The following is an 18,337-nucleotide window of genomic DNA, read 5'->3' on the forward strand; positions in this document are numbered from 1 at the left end:
AAATTTTATTTTATTTTTTAACTTTACAATATTGTATTGGTTTTGCCATATATCAAAATGAATCTGCCACAGGTATACATGTGTTCCCCATCCTGAACCCTCCTCCCTCCTCCCTCCCCATACCAAGACTCTTGAGAGTCCCTTGGGAAGCAAGGAAATCAACCCTGAATATTCATTGGAAGGACTGATGCTGAAGCTCCAATACTTTGGCCACCTGATGAAAAGAGCCAACTAATTGGAATAGACCCTGATGCTGGAAAAGACTGAAGGCAAAAGGAGAAGGTGGAGGCAGAGGATGAGATGGTTAGACAGCATCATTGACCCAATGGACATGAATTTGAGCAAATTCTGAGAGAGAGTGAAGGACAGAGGAGACTTGTGTGCTGCAGTCCATGGGGTCATGAAGAGTGAGAAATGAGTTAGTGACTAGACAACAATAACAAGGAATTGTACTGAATACAATTATTTTTGTGCATCTGCTCTATCCAACATGAAATATTATGTTACTAGGCTTCAGTAACATTCTCTGACAATCTTGTTTTTTAAATATTTATTTATTTATTTGGGCCACACTGAGTCTTAGTGTGGCATGTGACTTGTGTGATCTTTAGCTGTGGCTTGTGGGAGCTAGTTTCCTGACCAGGGATTCAACCCAGCTCTCCTGCATTAGGAGAATGGGGTCTGTATCAGGGAAACTCTATCTCCAAAAGCAGCTGGAGCAGAGTACTAAGAAACCAGTTGACTTCAAAAGTATTCTTGTTGAATTCAACCTTATTTTTGTATTAAATATATTACTCAATCTCCATGATAATCTCTATGCATTTCAAATGAGAGTATAATACATGGATTCTTAATAGAGAAGTGATCAATCAGCACCATCTAAGATCACCATTACAATAAACAAAGAAGACCTTGGCATTGAGTCTTTAATTAATAATACTTAGGCTGGAGAGCCAAGTGGTATCCACTGGATGTTTCCCAGAGGGCTTTAATCAGGCTGTGTGCTTAAGAGGATGTCAGGTAGGTATTTCCTGTTTTACTTCAGGTTCAAAGAAGCAGCCCAAGGGGAGAGACATGCTTCCAGTACTATAATTAATTATGTATTCATTTTATTCCTCAACATTCTAATAGAGGCTGATTTGCAAAGTGGTGCTCAATAGAATGGTCGCTCTTAAAGGAGAAATTTTGCAGCAAATTAAAATACAGTACAGAATTTTCATTTCTCTTTGCCACAGAGTCTAAAAAATTGTGGTTACATATGATGATCTACATATACACTTTGAAAACATTTGCCAACTCAGTAGAATTTCTCTCAATCTGAAGCTTAATGGTGGATTTGCCCATTATAATTAGAATTAGGTAGTAACACTGTCTGACCTTGGAGTGTCATTGCCCTCTCTGCTGACTCCAGCAGAAACAGTGATGCAAAGTAAATGGATGGGTTAGTACCTCATAATGAGATAAGCATCACCAACTATTTGGCTTCTGAATCTTACTAATGTTAATCATATATTCCGTTCTAATGGCAAATGCCCCAAGAAGATTAGGATATAGTAAAAAAATTGATTACTAGCAAAAGTTACAGGGCTACCCTGGTGGCTCAGTGGTAAAAAATCCACCTGCCAATGCAGGAGACACGGGTCTGGTCCCTGATCCGAGAAGATCCCATATGCTGTGGAGCAACTAGGACCATGTGCCACAACGACTGAGCCTGTGCTCTAGAGCCTGGGAGCCACAAGACTGAGCCTGAGCACCCTGGAGCCTGTGCTCTGAAACAAGAGAAACCACTGTAATGAGAAGCCCACGTACTGTAACTAGAGAGTGAGCCCCTGCTCTTCACATCTAGAGAAAGGCCCACACAGCAAAGACCCAACACAGCCAAAATAAATAAATAAAATTTAAAAATATATATTTTAAAAGCTGCATATTTATTATCTTTATTCTTCTTTCTTTCTTTTCTTTTTTAATGGTGTAGAATATGTATTTCCAGTAGGGGTTGGTATCACCTCTGTGGTAACCTGAATAAAGGCCTCCAAAAATATCTAGGTCTTAATTCCTAGAGTCTGTGGATGTGGTAGCTTATGTGGTAACAGAGACATTGCAGATGTGATTAAGACTTTTGAGTCAGAGAGATTATCCTGGATTCCAGGTAGATTAGTGTGGTTCAGACGGTAAAGAATTTGCCTGCAGTGCAGGAGGCCCCAGTTTGATCCCAGCATCAGGAAGATACCTGGAGAAGGGCATGGAAATCCACTCCAGTATTCTTGCCTGGAGAATTCCATGGACAGAAGAGCCTGTCCATGGGCTCTTCTGGACTACAGTCCATGGAGTCACAAAGAGTTGGATACACTGAGGGAGTTAACACTTACACTTATCAGAGGGAAGCAGAGGAAGATTTGACACAAAAGAGGAAGGTGATATGACACTGAAATAAGATGCTATAATGCTGGCTTTGAAACATGGAGAGAGGGACTATGAGTCAATAAATGCAAGGGGTGCAGTCCTAGAAGCTGGAAGAGAAGGACATTCTTTTAGCACCTCCAGAGGAAGTAGAGCCCTGCCAACAACTTAGTCCAGTAAACTGCAGACTTCTGTCCTGCAGAAGTGTAACACAATAAGTCTGTATTTTCATTAAGCCACCAAATATTAAGTATTTTGTTATAGTATCTCACAAGAATTAATACAGCCCCCAAAGGGGTAAAAATTAATTCTTGGGGAAGCAAAAAAAGTCATATATTACAACAGCTTGTGATCCTCTCAAGCTCAACACTACCCTACAAAATCTTATTCCTCAGTATTTTGTTTTGTGGCAATTAGGGAAAAAAATATCTGAACGGCTCTTTTTTTTTCTGTGCTGGGTCTTCTTTGCTGCACACAGGCTTTCTCTAGTTACAGAGAGTGGGGGCTACTCTCTAGTTTCAGTTTTCCGGCTTCTTATTCTTGTGGCTTCTCTTGTTGCGGCTCTAGGACTCTAGAGCTCAGGCTCAATAGTTGTGGAACTTGGTCTTGCCCCATGACATGTGGGATCTTCCCAGATAAGGGATTGAACAGGTATCCCCTGCATTGTAAGGTAGACTGTTAACCAAGGAAGAGTCTATCACCAAGGAAGCCCCCAATCTGCTCTTTAAGGAGTTGAGTATGAAAAATAGGTTGTGAAACAACAGTTCATTGGCAAGCACTGTCAATGACCGTTTGATTCAAATATTGAAGTAACACTTTTTATTACTCTCAAGGCCCATTTCATCACCATTAGCAGTTAGATAATGCTATTAGACAAAAAAAAAACATTGCTACCTTGACACCATTAGACAAAATAGATATTACTATCTTGACAGGTTCTTCTATACTTTCATTCTAACAACAGAATTTACCAATCCAGAAAAGGCTTGCTAACCACTTCTTTGTGCAAGTAGCCAAACCTCTACCTCATTTTTAGACAGGCATTTTCTCCTATGAGTATAGGAATAATTTGGCCCATAAATAGTGTCAATCTATTAATGTGTATGTTTGAAATTGTGTGCCAAAGCCCATTACAAAGTACATTTTAATATTCCAGATTTTTAAATGTAACACAGGAAGATTTATGACTATTGTGACAGCCTTGGAAGAGATTGTTTAATCATAATTCTACCTTTGGCATAATAGTTTTAGTGAAACCAAAACTCTATCAGAAACCTATTTCTAATGTACTTTTAGCATTATTGAACAAGTGATGATGAAAAAGCTATATAAGTAGTTAACCAGTGGGTAGGCTTTCTTATAGGATACATTCAGCTTTCACACAAACTGAAAGTTAAAAATCTGTGTATATTAATATATCTAGTATGATTCAGTCTACAGTATTTTTAAAAATATCTTTGTTGATTAAGCATTAAAAAGAATAAGTCAAGATACATATCAACATTCATTATATCACTAAGCTCACTCATTAATTTGCTCTTTCTGCCTTGCTCAAGTAAAAGTTTCCTGTAACCTTCAAGAAATTAAGTTCTGAGTAGATTCAGGTATTGTTGACTGTAAGATTAAGCTATAAATTCCCTTAGGAGCATTAAATGCTTGAATAGAATCTTAATCAGGCTAGATCTGCCAACCAGGGTCTTCTTTGGAAAGAGGTCAAGATGTAAAAAAAAAAAAAAAAAGATTAACATTGTCCACTAAGCATTCTAGCAGACATGCTGATTGTGCATTACTATGCCTTCTACTCAGTCCACACTGGGAGCAAAATCTGAGCCTGGGGTGGGAGAAAAATTTTGAAACAGAATCAAGCTATTTATAGTCAAAACATCAGTGTGTACAAAATGGACTGTGCACTGATCTTTATTCTTATGTTCCAAGAGGTGGAAGTCTGGTGTTTGACCATAATTCACAAGACAGGAAAGAGAAGGGAGGGAGGGTAGGTAGGAGGAGGAAAGAAGGAAGGAAAGGAAAGGAAAGATAGCTATCTATATATTATATATGTAATTCATATATATAACATATATATATATATATGTGATATATACATCAAGTATATACCATACCAGTTCTACCTTTTAAAAAAGTAGGTTGGCTTTTGCTGCTTATTTTTTTTTAATGCTGAATGATAACTGATAAAACCCGATTACCTTAGAAACTGTAAAGAAACTACACATGAATTTTTTTTTAAAAGATTTTATTTTTTAATCTATGCCAGCTCCAGATCTGCCATTTCTGTGTCCTGCCCCAAGGGCATCCCAGGTAGCTCAGTGGTAAAGAAACCACATGCCAAACAGGAGACGTGGGTTTGATCCCTGAGTTGGGAAGATCCCCTAGGGAAGGAAATGGCAATGCACACCAGTATTTTTGCCTGAAAATCCCATTGTCGGGGAGCCTGGTGGGCTACAGTCCATGGGGCTGCAAAGAGTTGGAAATGACTTGGCGACTAAACAACATCCTGCCCCAAGCAAAGCTCCCTCGCCATTTCTAACATTAGCTTGACTGCGGTGAAGTTTCCCATTTAATTCTATATTTGACACTAGTTTAATGACTGGCTGTTACACAGGAAGTTGATCCAATTGTCGTTAGCAGGCCAGAAGTTTATGCCTCTTCTTATTGTCTAATGCAGAAAGAAATGATTCACAAATGAAAATGGTAGTATTTTGAACCTGTGTCCTAATGCTGTCCAACATCTGGATGCTGGATGCAACATTTACACATGCCTTCAATTGTGAAGTTTTCCCTAGAATGTTTGGGATTATGGAGATGCTGGTCCTTATTACTTCCCCAAAACAATGATAGAAAAGACTAAATTTATTTTTGACTAAAGATCAACTGATGTTGTTTTGAGAGCTATTTAAAAGTTGTTCTGTTATTTCTCATTGACAAATACAACAACTCAACTTTCTAAATCATAGGGAAAAAGTATTTTCAACTCTTAAAAAGAGAAATTATCTGAAGATGACCAGAATCTACTTGCTGGCTACAAGGACAACCCGGTAGGAATGTGGCAAGTGACCATCGACACCTGCTAGAAACAAACATGGCAGAGCTTTCAAAATTAAAACAAACAAACAAAAAAACTGGCTTTCTGACTTTAAAAACAAAGAGAAATTAAATGTATATGCTCCTTACAACAAGGCATGCATTTTAATCAGTATTCACTGACTCCATGAGCATATGGGATGACAGCAGGCATGATGATTTTACAGATGTGAATAATGCACTCCTCAATTAATGGAAACTTGATTCTCCCTTGGGGACATTGTTTCCCCTGCAACTCTCTCGAGTGTGGACCTGGGGGTGAGATGGGTGCTCCTCTTGCCTCTCATGGCTGTTTCATTTGTTCTCCTTCTCCTTCACATCTAAAACTATCTGTTTTAAATTTCATGTCATCATGAGATTTTTTAAGTTAGTAAATGTATATTTTTAAAAACCAAATTAACACTAACTTCCTCAAGGGACAGGGTAACAGCAGTAGGAGAGGCTCAGACACTGCATACTATCCACTGCTCAGCACTGTTCTTGTCCCTTATCAAACACCAATTCATTCCCCCTCATTTTTCTAAGACTTTACCTCCTGGTTCACTGCCAATGTTTCCTGAACTCCTGGTCTTAATTCCTAGTATTCTCAGTATGCATAAAGATGATCTCAATTCCTGGAATTCCTCCTCTTGGGGGATCCTCTCCTGTCAACCACTCATTTCCAAGATCATACCTTAGTGACTCATGCTTTTCTAAGTGATTATGTCACCACTTCTCTATCCTCAAATACCCCACAGCCCATCTTCCCTCTCAGCTGCTGACCTTGCTTCCTTCAGTGAAAAAATTGAAGCAACCTGAAAAGAACCTGCAAAGACTCTCTTCATTCAAACCTGCGAGGGTACCAGCAATGCATCCACAAACTCCTCTTTTCCTGGCTATCTACCATAGAAAAATGAATACTTATGTTCACATTAAAATATAAATGTACATGAATGTATATAGCAGCTCTATTTGTAACTGCCAAAATCTGAAAATAACCCAAATGTTCTTCAATAGGTGAATTGATTAAAAAGTAAAACAAAACTGTGGTATATGCATATGGTAGTATTTGACAATAAAAAGGAAGGAACGCAACTAACATGCAACAACTAGATGAATCTCAGAGGCATTATGCTGCGGGAAAGAACCCACTCTCAAAGGTTACGTACCATACAGGTCCGTTTACATGACATGCCTGAAAAGACACAACTACAGTGACAGGAACCATCACCGACTATCAGAGATTGAAGAGGGGAGGGTATGACCGCAAAGGAGTAGAAGAGATGGGAGATTTGGGGGGTGAGAAAACTTCTGCATCCTAAGTGTAGTTACATAAATCTACATTTGTTAAAATTCACAGAACTACCCACACATACATTTTAAAAATTCTGTGAACCTGTAACTTTAAATTAATCCTATAAACAAACTCATTAATGTAAATTATTATTCCCAAAGGCACAATGAAATCACAATAATTCAAAAGCGAATTGTTTGAATATTGTTGAACTTTGCTTTCAAATTCTTGATGATGGTAATATGATGGTAATAGGGATGTTGTGTTTACTACAGCTCAGCAAGTGTGGGAAAGAAGCAAGGACTCTTAACCATGCCTGGTTTAGGACAACAGTCTGACTGCTTGGTGGACAAGTTGTTAGCCTCTCTGTCTCACCTGTAAAGGGGGGACAGAAATAGTACATGCCTCATAAGTTTAAGAGAATTAGGTGAGATAATTGAAGGAACGTAAAATGCTGAGTATTGTGCTTGGTACATGATAAGCTCTCATAAATGTTAGGTATCATATTATTTAAACCAATTAAAAAGATTGATCATTCTTTTTAAATTAAATTTTAAAAATCACTTTTGACATTTTGCAACATTCCAGGGAGGTATGAGGTCCATTCCCAACAAATACAAAGAGCAGGACAGAAACTGGAACATTTTAGGGAAATAACTTTTCAGCTATAGCCAAGCCATGCCTTTACAGAATGGAAAATCATCATTCATTGGAAGTGTCAATCTTGTTCAGCTGTGTGTAAATCAGCTCTCACTGACCAATCATTTAACCAGATCTTAGAGACTAGAAGAAAAACTTTGTTATTATTGGATGCCTTAATTTAAATAGTTCAACTTCTCCCCACCAGTAAGCACGTTCAATGTTGTACTGAGAAATAATGCTGTGACCCTTTTGAGAACCAGACAGGTAGAACAGGTTATTTACACTGATGGTATTTAAAAACACCTAGAAGACTCTCCTCTGGCAACCTATGGGCTTTTAAACACGTGATGTTTCTTATTTTGGTGTCAGGATATCAGCCATTGCTTCTTGTCAGAAGGTGCTGGGGCCTTCTGACAGTAGACCCCAATACATCTTTCTACATTTATTGTTTCTGTCTTGCTGTGTGTAAATAAGTCTGATTACCAAACTTTGAAACAATAAATAACATTAACATAGTCCTCTACTTCTTGTGAAGCAGTTTCATAAAAAAATTTTATCCTTATAAATACCATGAGAAGTAGGAGAGGTGTTATTATAATGTTTATGTGGAAAAATGAGAAGTTTAATCACACATCTGATTGACTGTTTAGATGTTTCTTGCTTAGTCACAGCAGGTACCATCTACCTGTGGTTTTAATGAGACTAAGATGAGGGTAATTTACTATACAAAATGTTATATGTGTTTTTAGTCCATGTGAGCTGCTCTAACAATAACACAATAGGCTAGGCTGCTTAAACAGACATTTATTTCTCATAGCTCTGGAGACTAGGATGTCTAAAATTGAGGCACCAGCAGATTCATATCTACCATATGAATGTGAAGTCATTCACATTGTGAAGTCAGGTGAAGGCCCACTTCCTGGTTCAGAGTTGGCCATCTTCTTGCTGCGTCCTCACATAGTAGAAGGGGTAAGGGAGCTTCTCTGCAGTATTTATAGAGTCTAATTCATGAGGGCTCCACTCTCATGACCTAATCATCCCCAAAGGCCCTACCTCCAAACACTATCACATCGGGGATTAGGTTTCAACATATTAATGCTGGGGGGACACAGACATTCAATCTATAGTACATGCTGTCTAAAACACAGCTCACTATCTCCGGAGATACTAAACATAGAAAGAAAGAGTTCCTGAACACACTGAGTTGCCTTAGCATTGAAAACAACCACTCATTGTCGAATTTTTGTTCACTGATGCTTTCAGGTACCCAAGCATCTGACTCATAGCAATCACTGAAGAGACCACTGTTGAATAAATTAATGTGTGATTTCAAAGTAGAAAATCTAAAAAGATGAAAACCCTAGGATAAGAAACTCAAACCCTATATCCAGCAGTTCATATTTTCAAGAATTTCCAGTGGGGTAAAGATAGTCAATAGTATGTGGTTAAAGAGCAGACACACATTTTTAAGAGACACTGGATGTCAGTCTAAGAAGGTAATAACCAGGATGCTCAGGCATCCTGAAACCATGTCACAAGAGGAAGTGCTAGTGGATCTAGATATGTTTAGTTTGAAAAAGAGAAAATAAGATTGCTCTTTCCAAATATTTTAAGTTATGGACATGGGCTAAAATTGTCAAGTGGAACAGAAAACTTAAAAAAAAATGTATTCTTTGTAGATCCAGTAGCTAGGAATATGACCAGTTAGTGAAAATTACAGAGAATCAATTTTTCACTGAACAAAACAGGGCAGTTTAACAATTGGAGCTGCCAAGCACCAGGATGGGCAGGCTTGGGAGGGAGCTAGAAGACAGGAGTGAACAGTAATCTAACATCTCCTATGTGCATGGCGTTGGACATAGGACCTGTATAATGTATAGGACCTTACATTAGTATTACCATCTCCAGGTCAGAAGTGAAGAAAGTGATGCTTACAGAACAAAAGTGACTTGTCCAATATCACACAGTTGCTAAGTGGCACATCTGGAACTCAAACCAGAGGTAGCTAACTCCTAACATAAGTTATTTCTGTTCAGTTCAACTCAACAAACATTCTTTTTTTAATGTCTGCTTTTGACCAGGGACTATACCAAGTCCTGAGAAATACCAAGATAAACGACAGACAGAAGACAGTTACTTCCTTGGAAAGATTCAGAGTTTACCATCTCCACAGTGCTAGAAGTGTCTGAATAAAGGTTACATGACCATTCCAGGTTACTAGAGAAAGAATTATTGATCTGGGAGTAGTCTTTATCAAATAATCACTTAAGGTGCCTACATGCCCCAATTCATAGATGTGGCTATAATAGATTTCTGGAAATTGAGCTGGTATATTATAAAATCTGGTTATTCCACTGAGGGGAAAATGGAGCTTCAGATGTGATAAAAATCATATGAATTAAGCAACTTTTGAAATATAAAATGACCATATCCTAATGTTACCAATAGGTAACATTTTGTTACTGGACCTGAAGGATTAACACTTAATTTGATTAGCTCCCATTTGGTCCTTTGATTGGATGACATTTTTCCTTTATACTCCCTGTCCTTAAAAATCTTATTTACTTCCCTTGTGGCTCAGACAGTAAAGTATCTGTCTACAATGCAGGAGACCTGGGTTCGATCCCTGGGTTGGGAAGATTCCCTGGAGAAGGAAATGGCAACCCACTCCAGTACTCTTGCCTAGAAAATCCCATGGATGGAGGAGCCTGCTGTCCATGGGGTCACAAAGAGTCAGACACGACTGAGCGATTTCACACTTTCACTTTCACTTTTTAAAAACACATATAATAATGCTGTTTAAAATGCCTAAAAATGAGAATTACAGGAAAAATCCATATCTCAACAGAAAGAATTTTCAAGGCAATAAATTCAGAGAGGTATTTACCTAATGTTTCTTTAACCTAAGAATATGGACCTACATAATAAATGATATCTTCAATAATATTTTTATGGAGGATTCAGAAAGTTAATAATAACAGTTTATGTTTATTATATATTTACTATATAACAAAATAATCTTTAACAAATACCACAAGTATAATTCTAAAACTTTTAGCAGAGCTGAGACTAGAATATCGATTTTCTAATGCCCAATTCAGAGAAGGCATGGCACCCCACTCCAGTACTCTTGCCTGGCAAATCCCATGGGCAGAGGAGCCTGGTAGGCTGCAGTCCATGGGGTCGCTGACAGTCTGACACGACTGAGCAACTTCACTTTCACTTTTCACTTTTCACTTTCATGCATTGGAGAAGGAAATGGCAACCCACTCCAGTGTTCTTGCCTGGAGAGCCCCAGTGACAGCGGAGCCTGGTGGGCTGCCGTCTATGGGGTCGCACAGAGTTGGACACGACTGAAGCGACTTAGCAGCAGCAGCAGCAGCAAAGCCCAATTCATAAATGCTTCCATTTTTTTCACTATACTATCCTATACATACCACATATAGAAAATAATTTGGCCATGGAATTACAGATACATACACACACAGATGTGCATGCACGCATGCATGCAAATGTGAGTGTAAAATGTCCATAACACACACAGCACACATACAAACACAGGTACCTTTACCAGTATTGATGATTCTACTGAAATTAGAGATTAGTCCTTTTAGTAAATAAAAATAATTCCATTAACTTATCAAATTCACACAGCATCTGTCAAGCTGATGATTTACTATGTTTTGCATTGGTTATCTTTGTCTACTTCTCATGGTCCTATCACGTCTCTCTTTCAGTCACTATGCACAGATCTATACCCAGAATACAAAAAGACAAATAAAACTGAGCCTACAATAAAAACAAATCCGGGATTTCAATTTAACACAAGTCATCAAAAGTCTATATCAACATACCAAGAAATAGAATTTATTCCTTCTCTCCTTTTTCAAATGTACTCAACCCTGCATGCTAATAATAATTTTATTAGTGACATTAAAACCTAAGGTCTGCATGAAAAACAGCAGGGCTCCAGGGTGTAGTAATACCACTCACTAGCTTTCAGCCCATCAGAAAGAATATTAACAGATACATTGTTGGCACACTTAGAAAACCAGGAAACTGACCACCTGTTTTTTTCTTTTAGTTACCGACAAACCCAAATGGCTATAGTGCCTTGAGCTGTTATAGATTGAAAAAATACATAAATTTGGATGTAATACGTTATTCTCTTACTGCAAATCAACTATCGAAAATGCATAGAAATCAAAGGATTACAACCAAGTAATCATTCAGCAATTCCCCAAATTGTGAGCCTTATGATACTCCAATACCCAGCCAAAAAAAAGTCTAAACTAATGTTTCTTAAAGCATGGTCTCTTTGTGCTGTGAATTTGTTAGAAATGCAAATTCTTGAATTCCACCTAGACTTTGAATCAGAATTTTAGGGGGTGGAGCACAAGACTAGGTTTTGATGAGTTGTCTAGGTTATTCTGGTGCTCATTAAAATTTGAGAAATGATCTGAATGAAGGGGTTCTCAATATTTTGTTTCCTTTACGGCCTCAGTTCATTTCTACCTTGCATGCTCATTCATAACCAACTCCTGTTGCTTATCATAAGCCTACTCCTTGGAAACTGCAATCAAGCATGGTGTAAGTGAGGATGCTCTGTCAATCCCCATTGTCTTGCATCAACAGAAAAACATCGATGGATACCCTTTCCTCAACCTTTGCTATTCTTCCCTCAGCTGCAACTGCCACGCACAAGATGGGGTGTGCAGCTTTCAGAAGATCCATCCAATTGGCAACCAAAACTGCCCGACTCACTGGTTTCAGTCCTTCTGTACAAACCACCTGCACATGGGTACCCAAGGCACAGGTTGCCATGTCACAGCCCCCCTGCCAACCTGCTATGTGAGCCTGCTGTTCATGGTGGCTGAGGGCCCTGCCTGTGGATGTTCTGGGCTTTGCTTAATCCAGGAAGGTAGCCTATGGCACCTTGAGTCCCCTTGGAGGAGGAGGTCTGGTATAAAAGGATAAGCAAGTGATGATGAAAACCCAGCACATACAGATGCGACAAATGAAGAACTGGAGATGGGCTTTGTTTTTTAACAATCATTTAGGAAAGTGAGGCAGAGTGTCCTGAAAACGCTCATGTTCTTCTCGGTACTCAGCACTGAATTCCCCTTGGGTGGCTCCTTTCTTTGTCTCCAGAGTCATACTGCTATATTTGGAGCATGCCCAAAGGCAACAAACTAGGTAAAGCAGATACTTTACTGTCAATATTCACTGACTTCATTGTAATATAGACACAGGCTAATGTAAATTATTGATTAAATTTAAGTAAATTTTGGACAACTTATATCTTGTAATAATGAAACTGTACTTGTAATACGCCACTAATTTCAAGAGAAGGGTATCAGTGGGTTGCTTTGGTTGCATTTCACAGTATCAAACAATTTTTTCATCCAATGTTTTTCTATTATTATGCTCAGTTAATGAGCCTACTTGGTAGTGTACCCGGCATTTGTTCATTAACCTCCACTGCACTGGTGTAGGAATTAAAGGATACCTGCACCTCTTCTACAGCTTTCTTAATCAAAAAATGGAGTGAACAATTTAATATGAAATTTTCAAAACTACTCCTAAACGGGTAGTGGATGAAGCTGCTTTTGGCTATTTCTGTCCCCAGGATCACCTCCTCCGTGCAGGGCAGAATGACTCTGCCACTCTGAAACCATCTGGCATGTGATGCTGCTAAGTACAAAGCTGAAGGGAACGAGCGAGTTCAGGGGAGGCCTTGGAATGAAGAAGGCTCCTAATCTGATTCATACCAGCTATAATTTGCTGCTTGTCTACAACCAGCAAAACAATTTATGGTTCTCTAACGCCAGACTCTCGGACTCCCTCAAAACACTCCTCCGCCAGTCTCTCTCCCTCAGTGAGGAGAGGCCTGTGCTAACACCACTGTCATTTTGAATTAGTGCTGATGCTGAGCATAAGAGCCAACCATTCCTCTCCACATTGTATTGAAACAGGTAAAGGGAGGGAAGTGTTAAGCTCACTATATTTTTTAAACACCTCTGCAGAAATAGCAAGACCAGGTCCCAACTACTCAATAAATAAAGGCTTTATAATGATAAGAGAGAGAAAAGCTCACTTCAGAATAAGCTTTCATTTCACTAAAAAAGCAGAAAAAATTGCTAGCATTGACATTATGTGCTTCTTGTTTAATATAGCCCCTCTGAGTAGTGAAAAAGTTTTATTCCTCTTTCCTAGCAAGAATTTTATCTTCTCTCTCCCACAGCTCTCTCACAGGGAATATGTTTGCTATTTGTTTACCTCCTTCAGATCCTGCACGACGGCTGTGAGCCTCTCATTTTCTGCCTGGACATTAGTGACTACAGCCCGGCTCTGTTTCAGTTCGTTCTGCATATCCAAGATCTTCCCCAGATAGTAAGCTTCCTTCGATGCTGACTCCTGCAGAAGCGTTTCCTCCCGAGTCTCTCCATCCTCAGCAACCTTACGGTGGATGGAGAAGGACTGCCCAAACGCCTGCGGAGGATTTGAAAAGAGAAAGAGCACAAAATGAAATGCACCGCTGCACTACTCAACAGAATTGGGAACATGATTCATTTTGATTTGTGTACAATAAAAGCTATTCAGCAAGACTTTCAGAAGCAAAAACTACACAGTTCATGTAACAGGCTAGCAGCTCTCACTGACACTTGAAATAATTCAATTTAACAAGGAGAAAGAAAATTTTAAATGTTTTGCTAAAATATAGATATAATGTGTTAAAACCTGAAAAACAATACTGCTTGTTTTATGTTACCATTTTTTAGAAAAATCCTATCAAGGAATAGACAGCTAAGCGCTAAGGAAACCATAAAAATTCATATTCTAATTTTCAGTCTAGAAAAAAAATCCCCAAAATAATTTTCGAGAAAGAAAATGATAGTTTCATTAGCTTTCTAATATATTAGTGGTAAGAATATATCAATTACAAACAATACCTTTAAGAGAGAAAACTACCAAACAGCATTCAAACTTCTGGTACCACAAAAAGACATAAAATGAGATCAATATTTAAGAAAACATATCTGTGTATAAAGAAATTTTAAAAACCCAGAAATTAATGAAATTGATAAGCTACAGTTGGTGAGTAGGAACGAGGTAGAAAGAATGAGGGAATGAAATGCTATACAACAGATCACATTTCATAGGAGTGACACTTTTTGAGATTGTCTTATCATATCATTCTCACTCTTAGAACTACAGTATGCAGTTTCACATTTTGTTGTTCAGTCGCTCAGTTGTGTTGACTCTTTGCGACCCCGTGAACTGCAGCATGCCAGGCTTCCCTGTCCTTCACCATCTCCCAGAGTTTGCTCAAACTCATGTCCATTGAGTCGGTGATGCCATCCAACCATCTCATCCTGTCATCCCCTTCTCATCCTGCCTTCTTTTCCAGCATCAGGGTCTCTTCCTGTGAGTCAGCTCTTTGCATCAGGTAGCCAAAGTATTGGAGCTTCAGCTTCAGCATTAGTCCTTCCAATGAATACTCAAGATTGATTTCCTCTAGGATTGACTGGTTGGATCTCCTTGCAGTCCAAGGGACTCTCAAGAGTCTTCTCTAAACCACAGTTCAAAAGCATCAATTCTTTGGTGCTCAGCCTTCTTTATGGTGCAACCCTCACATCCATACATGACCACTGGAAAAATGATAGCTTTAACTATACAGACCTTTGTTAGCAAAGTAAGGCCTCTACTCTTTATAATGTTTCATGTACCTCCCAAATAAATAATAATTAAGATCAGCCTCTATGTGTCCAGGGACCCAATGGAACACAATAGTAACAAATGAACCCAGCTGTACTACAAATGAACAACATGACTACATTGAAAGGAGTCGAGAAAAAAAGATCTAACCTGAGCAATTTTGGAAATGGGTATTTTTGCTATACACTATAAAGCTAAAGACAAAACAAATTGTACCCAAACACTATAGTCTAGTTAGTAAATTTGTTTCTCATGGGGATTACAGAGACACAATTCTAAAACTCCTTTGTATACTAGGTTTGAGGAAATAAGTAAACATATTATGGATAATGAAAGCCAAATTTCTCCCTGCTGGAGAAAGGCATTACAAATAAAGAAAGGGAGAAGGAAACTAGCAGTATTGAGTTGTAATTAGAAGGATCAGGATAGTCTTTAACAGGGAAGTAGTTCAATAGATGGAGAGACCAAAGTGCTTATGTGTGGTTGTGTACACAGATTTTCTAGCTCTGTCAGCAAACCTTGCAGCCAAATTTTGTTTCTAAATATCAATCCCCAATTAAAAGAACTAGGGTTCTTTGAAGAAATGACTGAGTCCCTGGCTGGAGCAAAATGAACTTGGTGCAAGCTGTGGTGCCAAAGAGTAACAAAATGCTTTTTAAAAATGACGTGGATATGTCAAAGGACACAAGAGTCTAACTAAAGAGGCTCCCAAATGGCCAAATCTGGGATAATTGGGGGAAACAAAAGAGTTACAGTAGTGAATTATAATCCACAAAACAAAATCAATATTCATGAGTCCACACTGATGTAATAACTGAATAAATAAGGGAAGAAGAAACAGCTTTTCTTCACAGTAGAATTCTAATAATTTAATTCTAATAGAAATAAAATACATCAGCATTACTTGGCAGATACCAAGTAATAATTATTGCAGGTAAAGATTATCAATGAAATATATGGAATATAAAATAACAGGTAAAAAATATGATGAGAAACAGGATATTTGCATAGTCTTAAAGCATTTTCTCCCAAGATATTTATTAATTCCAATGGGAAAAACAGTAACTTTGCAATGGAGTAACCCAGTAGACCTTAACTAAGTGACCAAAACTTAGCTCAGCAGCAACAAGACATCCTGACATTGTGTACCCTCTGATCAACACATGCGGCAGGCACAGGGTCATTTCTGTGATATTCTTACCAAAAATGCATAAGCCAGTTTTTACCACAAGAAAGCATGAAGCAAATCAAAATGGAAACATTCTACAAAATAATTGGCCAGGACCCTTCAAAAGTATTAAGGTTAGGAAAAAGAGAGAAAGACTTCTCTAGACAAGATGAGACTAAGGAAACATAACAAATGCAGTACAGGAACCTAGATTGCAGCCAGCCCTGAAAAAAAGATATTAGTAGGACATTTGGCAAAATCAGAATATACTCTTAATATTGGCTAATAATATTGTAGCAATGTCAATTTCTGGTCCCCATAATTGTATTCTGGTTACCTTAGGGTAGCTCAGACGGTAAAATACCTGCCTGCAAGTTCAGTCCCTGGGTTGGGAAGATCCCCTAGAGAAGGGAATGGCTACACACTGCAGTATCATTGCCTGGAGAATTCCATGGACAGAGAAGCCTGGCGAGTTACAGTCCATGGGGTTGCAAAGAGTCAGGCATGACTAAAGCGACTCAGCACACATACACAGACACACGCACACACACACACATACATATATTTTAAAATTTCAAATGTTATTAAATGATGCTTCTGGACTGTGTACAGATCATGAAGAAATAAGGCTAGAATCAACAGAGAAGGATACTCTTGGTGTTTGGCTTCTTCAGTCTCAGGACAGAAAGACATACTTTATTGGAGTAGCCAAGATTCTACATGTGATAATACATGTATAGACTTATGAACAGATGAAAAATTAACTTTGGAGGTGCCACTGACCTTGCTTTTCCATTGGTAATGATCAGACTCTGTGAGAGAAATTCTGAACTCATTACTCATTAAAATGCCTTTGGAAAGATGTCTGGCAGCACATCTCTCCGTGGTGACCTGGTGACATCTTCAGTAGACCCTCACCCTGGCAAAGGAACCTTAACTATATCTTCTTCTTAGTGTAGTCAGTAAGTTGCGCCCAACTCTTTTGCTACCCCCAGGGACTATACCCCACCATGCTCCTCTGTCCATGGGATTTTCCAGGCAAGAATACTGGAGTGGATTGCCATTTTCTTTTCCACCAGATCTTCCTGACCCAGGGATTGAACCTGGGTGTTCTGCATTGTCAGGTGGATTCTTTATCACTGAGCCACCAGTGAAGCCCGACTATATACTTAAGTACTAGTGAAATCTAAAATTAGCATGAACTCTGTGTCAGGCACCTCAACCTGCTTCTTTTTCACAATTACTTCCTCACTACTAGGTAACAGAAAACTTCCACAGGCCATTTTCTTAACTCTGCCTGAGTAAAATCAATAGACTAAGGCAACCTATGGTTCTCACATTATTCTCAGCACACAGGCAATGCTCCCTTGGTGGCTAAATTGACCCCTAAGATCTTAATTAATAGCAAGTGTACTCTGGATCCAGCACCAAAGGAAATAAAACATTTCAGTATATACACAGAAGAGATCTTCAAAATACAGTCAAGAAAAAAAAAAATACAGTCAAGAATTGAAACTGAAAATACAAATTGATGAATTCATTTTTGACAAATTCATCTTTGATGAATCCTTAACTCATATTTATTGCAGCTCAGAAACTTTAACTGAGCATAGGGGTATCCAAAAGTTAGTCATCATTTTTATGAGGAATGTGTAATTTCACTAGGCCTGATTTAAAACCAGTGTAAGTATGGAAAGTTATTCAAGAACATTTATTATGGTGTAATTTTTTTTTTTAATATAAAAATAACACCAATCCAGCACAGGCTACAGATGTTCCATGATCTACATTTGCAAATTCTTTGAGAAATAACACGACTCAGAAAAATCTGCATTAAGGGAGAGTGAAGGAGAAAACACTCCTATTTTACCAATTCCTAACTGTTGGTAACCAGAACTGGCCATGACAGCCAGCTGACAACTATCATGCGGCTAATTGTTGATGCTGATTTACCAGGCCTGTGTGGCTCTGCCAGGTACCTCCCTCCTCCACCACCATTCCAAGTAACTCCTGACAAAGTTGGACCCAAGAGAAGA

The 18,337-nt window shown here is 38.5% G+C and overlaps 1 protein-coding gene across 5 annotated transcripts in view; it reads right to left on the reverse strand.

Annotated features, from left to right (window-relative positions):
• Positions 1–18,337, reverse strand: part of BICD1 (BICD cargo adaptor 1) — a 252,610-nt gene that overhangs the window by 126,797 nt on the left and 107,476 nt on the right. For all 5 annotated transcript variants that reach the window (XR_009736572.1, XR_009736573.1, XM_061417442.1 and 2 more), the window contains exon 2: positions 13,694–13,906. Coding sequence is in view for 3 of the 5 variants with exons in the window: in XM_061417442.1 (XP_061273426.1) it covers positions 13,694–13,906 (213 nt within the window). In the remaining 2 variants the exon portion in view is untranslated. The remainder of the gene's footprint in view (positions 1–13,693; positions 13,907–18,337) is intronic.

Source organism: Bos javanicus, chromosome 5 (genome assembly GCF_032452875.1).
Source record: "Bos javanicus breed banteng chromosome 5, ARS-OSU_banteng_1.0, whole genome shotgun sequence".
Taxonomy (NCBI): domain Eukaryota; kingdom Metazoa; phylum Chordata; class Mammalia; order Artiodactyla; family Bovidae; genus Bos; species Bos javanicus.